At 50.8% G+C, this 3692-nt stretch overlaps 1 protein-coding gene across 1 annotated transcript; it reads right to left on the bottom strand.

Annotated features, from left to right (window-relative positions):
- Positions 1–1230: 1230 nt before the first annotated feature.
- LOC127345258 (BAG family molecular chaperone regulator 4-like) lies at positions 1231–2072 on the bottom strand. Its single transcript, XM_051371703.2, has one exon. The coding sequence runs from the start codon at positions 1942–1944 to the stop codon at positions 1456–1458; it is 489 nt and encodes a 162-aa protein (XP_051227663.1). The 5' UTR covers positions 1945–2072; the 3' UTR covers positions 1231–1455.
- Positions 2073–3692: the final 1620 nt, after the last annotated feature.

The raw sequence follows: 3692 nt of genomic DNA, 5'->3' as shown, positions 1-3692 counted from the left end.
TTTACACGTACCCCTCCCCTGGTATTTGTCCTTAGATATTATCTACATTTCTCTGGGTTAGATTTGCTTGTGTGTCACTCTCTGTCGCTCTTGTCCTGGGTGTGATGCAGACTTCACTTGATCAGCCGTCAGCGTTTTCTTTTTTTTTTTCTTTTTCTTTTTTTGCGGGGAGCCGTCAGCGTATTCAGTTACGGCGAACTTTCTTCTTTCTGTAGAACAGTGCTGAAGAATTTCTACTTCAAGAGCAGATGCAGTCTACTGCAAAATTCACGTGATTACACAGACTATTTTACGCTGCCATCGAAGGCCTGAAGGCAAAGAAACGAGAAGTGTGCAGCGCATTATATACAGAGCAAAAGCAGGCTGCGGCCTGCGACGAACATCAACTCCTTCACCTTTTTTTTTTTTTTTGCTAAGAAGGAAGACGATATTACAACTTCGAGCTTACATCAAGATCCAGAAAAAGAGCGAAAAAATGACAAGCCTGCTGGATCCCGTCGGCGTCGATGCGCTGAAGCCGTCGGTGGCGCGCCGCTGCCGCTGCTCTGCAAAACCTTGGATCAGAGCCAGCTCCTTGACAGCCGGGAAGTCGCCGATCGCCGGATCAGAAGATCCTACTCCAAGAACCATCGTCAACTCCTTCACCTTGAACCCGCTAAAACCCCTGTGGAGCACTATGTGCAAATCCCTTGAAACACTCTTACGATTAAAGCTTTTTACCTGCCAATCGCACCAACAGTAAAAGGATGCAGCTAGGGTACAGTTAGTTTTTTGCGAGAAAGCTAGGGTACAGTTGAACACGCTGAATTTTTAACTAACAGGCGAATCTGTCGCCCTCGATCTGCACTACGGGAAACCGTACGATCCGCTACCATCATGTCCGTTTTCGTGGTACAGGCGATCGGTTTGATTCACCGACCATTCCGTCAGTGGTCGGTCGGTACTAATTCCGGTGAGCTGCTCCGCTTGTTAAAGCGAGCTAGCTAGCTTTTGTCAAGTTAGGCGGTTCAGCACGAGCTGGCGGTTGCAGGTTTGGTGACCGCGCGTAAACCTGCCGCGCTGCTTCGTATAGGTCAATTTCGACTTGAAGAACAGATGCGCAGCGGTACAGGCACAAGAAATTGCGACAACTAGAGTACTGTACGAACTGTATTGCTAACAGCTGCTAGTCGTAGGCGGAAGCATACTGAAGAATATGCAAATTAAGAATGAACACACGCGTCTTCTACATTTATGCACAACATAGCCACTGTCATTATCTCCTTACAGTATTAATTAATTTACAACATGTCTTGTATAGTATTGGAGTATCGTCGTATCCTAAACGATTCACATTCCGATGATTCGACAGGCCGAATCCAAGCCCTCAAACTAAAAGAAAGCTGAAAAATGCAGCTAATTAACAGTTTACAGTTGAACGCAGCTGAAACCTCTTGGCCCAGACAAAGCCTCAGGCTAGACTTGGATGAAGGAATGGCATGGCACGCCCATGAGCTGCGCGAGGGTGGTGGACCGGAGCTTCCGCTCGGTGACGGCGGGATCTTCCAGCAGGAGCACCTTGTCCCCGTCCTGGACGCCGGCCATGTGCAGGTGGTCGCCGTCGTCCCTCTCCCTGCCCCGGTACAGCAGCCGCTGCTCCCTGGGCCAGAGGCCCGTGGCGAGCGACAGCATCACCTTGAGGTCGCCGAAGGTGGCGGTGGCGTCGATGGACACGTCGTGCTGCCACCCGCCGCCGGTGGAGACCTTCACGAGGATGGTCTCCACGTCGTCGAGGTCGTCGTCCGGGGACCGCCGCTTCTGCACCAGCATCCCGCCCGGCCGCACCTCCCACTCGATCTTCTCGTGCTCCGCCACCATCGCGCACATGTCCACGCTGCCGCCGCTTCCCACGGTGCTCTTCGACCGGCTCCTGAACAGCCTCCTCGGGCTCGGAATCTTCACCATGGCGCTCTGTGTTCCTCTGCCTCGATCGTCTGAAGATGATGATCAGTTGATCACTGGGTGGCTACTGGCTAGCTACTTAGTTAGCTGCTCCGTTGTGCTCTGCTCCGTGTGACTGCTGCCTGAGTCTTCGAAGATCCCTGGGATTTTAAAGGGGGAGAAGGTGGCGAGGATGAGGACAACGGAGGGGAAAGATAATTGTAGAGGTTAAGTCGCGACAGGGACGGCGCGCGTCCACCGTGCGCGCGAAAGGGAGAAAATTAAGATATGAGTGGTGACTCGGCGAGCTTAGCGGGGAATTTGTTTAGTGTGACGATCAAGCTTCGCTACTCGCCGAAGCGCCGCGACGGTGACGACACCTGTCTGTGTGCCCGCCGTCCGCCGAGATCGCCGTAGGGCAGTTGGAGACGGCAGCTAGCTAGGCAGCACATGGGGTGGTGGCAACGCGGTCTCCGCTGCCTGCACGAATGCCGGGGCCGACGGAATAGCCTCACCGGCCGGTTGGTTCGCCGCCGAATCAACCTGATGCGCCGTATTCCCCGGGTTATTTCTTTCGCCAGATTAATCTCTCTTTTTTTAAAAAAGGTAAAAAATTGCTATTTTAATTATAATTAAGAAAAGTGAGTTGACTGGTTAATCAACGAAAAATCGGCTAAGACGGCTTCATCATGAAACACAACCATACTGGACCCCACCGATCGACCTGGTTACCCACACGGCGTCGAATTGAACTACCACCGTTGAGGTTGCTATCGAGTGTTATCTTCATCACTCCTCCTCGAGCAATTGACCTCGACTTCATCTTTGTTGACCACTGACGAAGCCCTCGCGCAAACAAACGTCGAAACCCATGTCCACCCATGTCAATTGTTGTGCACACGCGCAAACAATAGTCAATTCCGGCTTTGATGACGAGCATCACGGGAGAAATATGGAGGTTGTTATGTTGTGATCCAAATTCTTATAAAAGTGAGGTTAACTTCTGACGAGCGGACAAATGCCTGTGGTTGGGAGGCTTGACCCATCGTCGGTATAATATCTTGTAAGCCGTTTGCTAAGGTTAACCGCTTCATTGGAAAATCCACGGTGTTGTGCAAACAGTCTCGATATAGTGATATTTTGCTTGATGCAGCCCGTTGAAAGAACATCTCTCATATTATGTTTTGTGTGTTTGATGTCAATGTATGTGATACACTAATGTTTGTCTAAGTGGTACAGGGTTTATATAGATACAATTATATGTGTGTTGGATGTGGTTAATCATGTCAAAAAGAAGCAGCAAAAGGATCATCAGGTCGGATAATCCGGGCCGGATATTTCCAAAATATCCGGCCCCCAATTTTCGGCTAAGGACATGAGGAATTGTGGCTCAGTATGCTTCTGGATAGGGGTCGGATATTTGCCCGGTTTTGTCCCAGGGCCGGATTATCCGGGCCGGATATTTCCAAAATATCCGACCCCCTCGAAAATGGCTAAGGACCTGAAGAAAAGCAAGTCTGGATAGGGGCCAGACATTTGGCCGGATATTCTCCTGGTTTTGTCCCGGAGGCCGGATTATCCGGGGCGGATTATCCGGCCCTTACTTAGGACGGATTATCCGGCCCCCCGGTAGCCCCAACGGCTGGATTTTGGAGAGGGGTATTTATACCCCCCCCCCCCCTTCTTCTTCCTTCCTCCTTTGCTCAGTCATTGCACAAATATCTGTCAAGCTTCACCACCATTAGAGCCAACTCAAGAACACAAGATTTGCA

The sequence above is a fragment of the Lolium perenne genome, chromosome 3 (genome assembly GCF_019359855.2).
Source record: "Lolium perenne isolate Kyuss_39 chromosome 3, Kyuss_2.0, whole genome shotgun sequence".
Classification (NCBI taxonomy): domain Eukaryota; kingdom Viridiplantae; phylum Streptophyta; class Magnoliopsida; order Poales; family Poaceae; genus Lolium; species Lolium perenne.
This window is presented reverse-complemented; position numbering and strand designations above follow the sequence as displayed.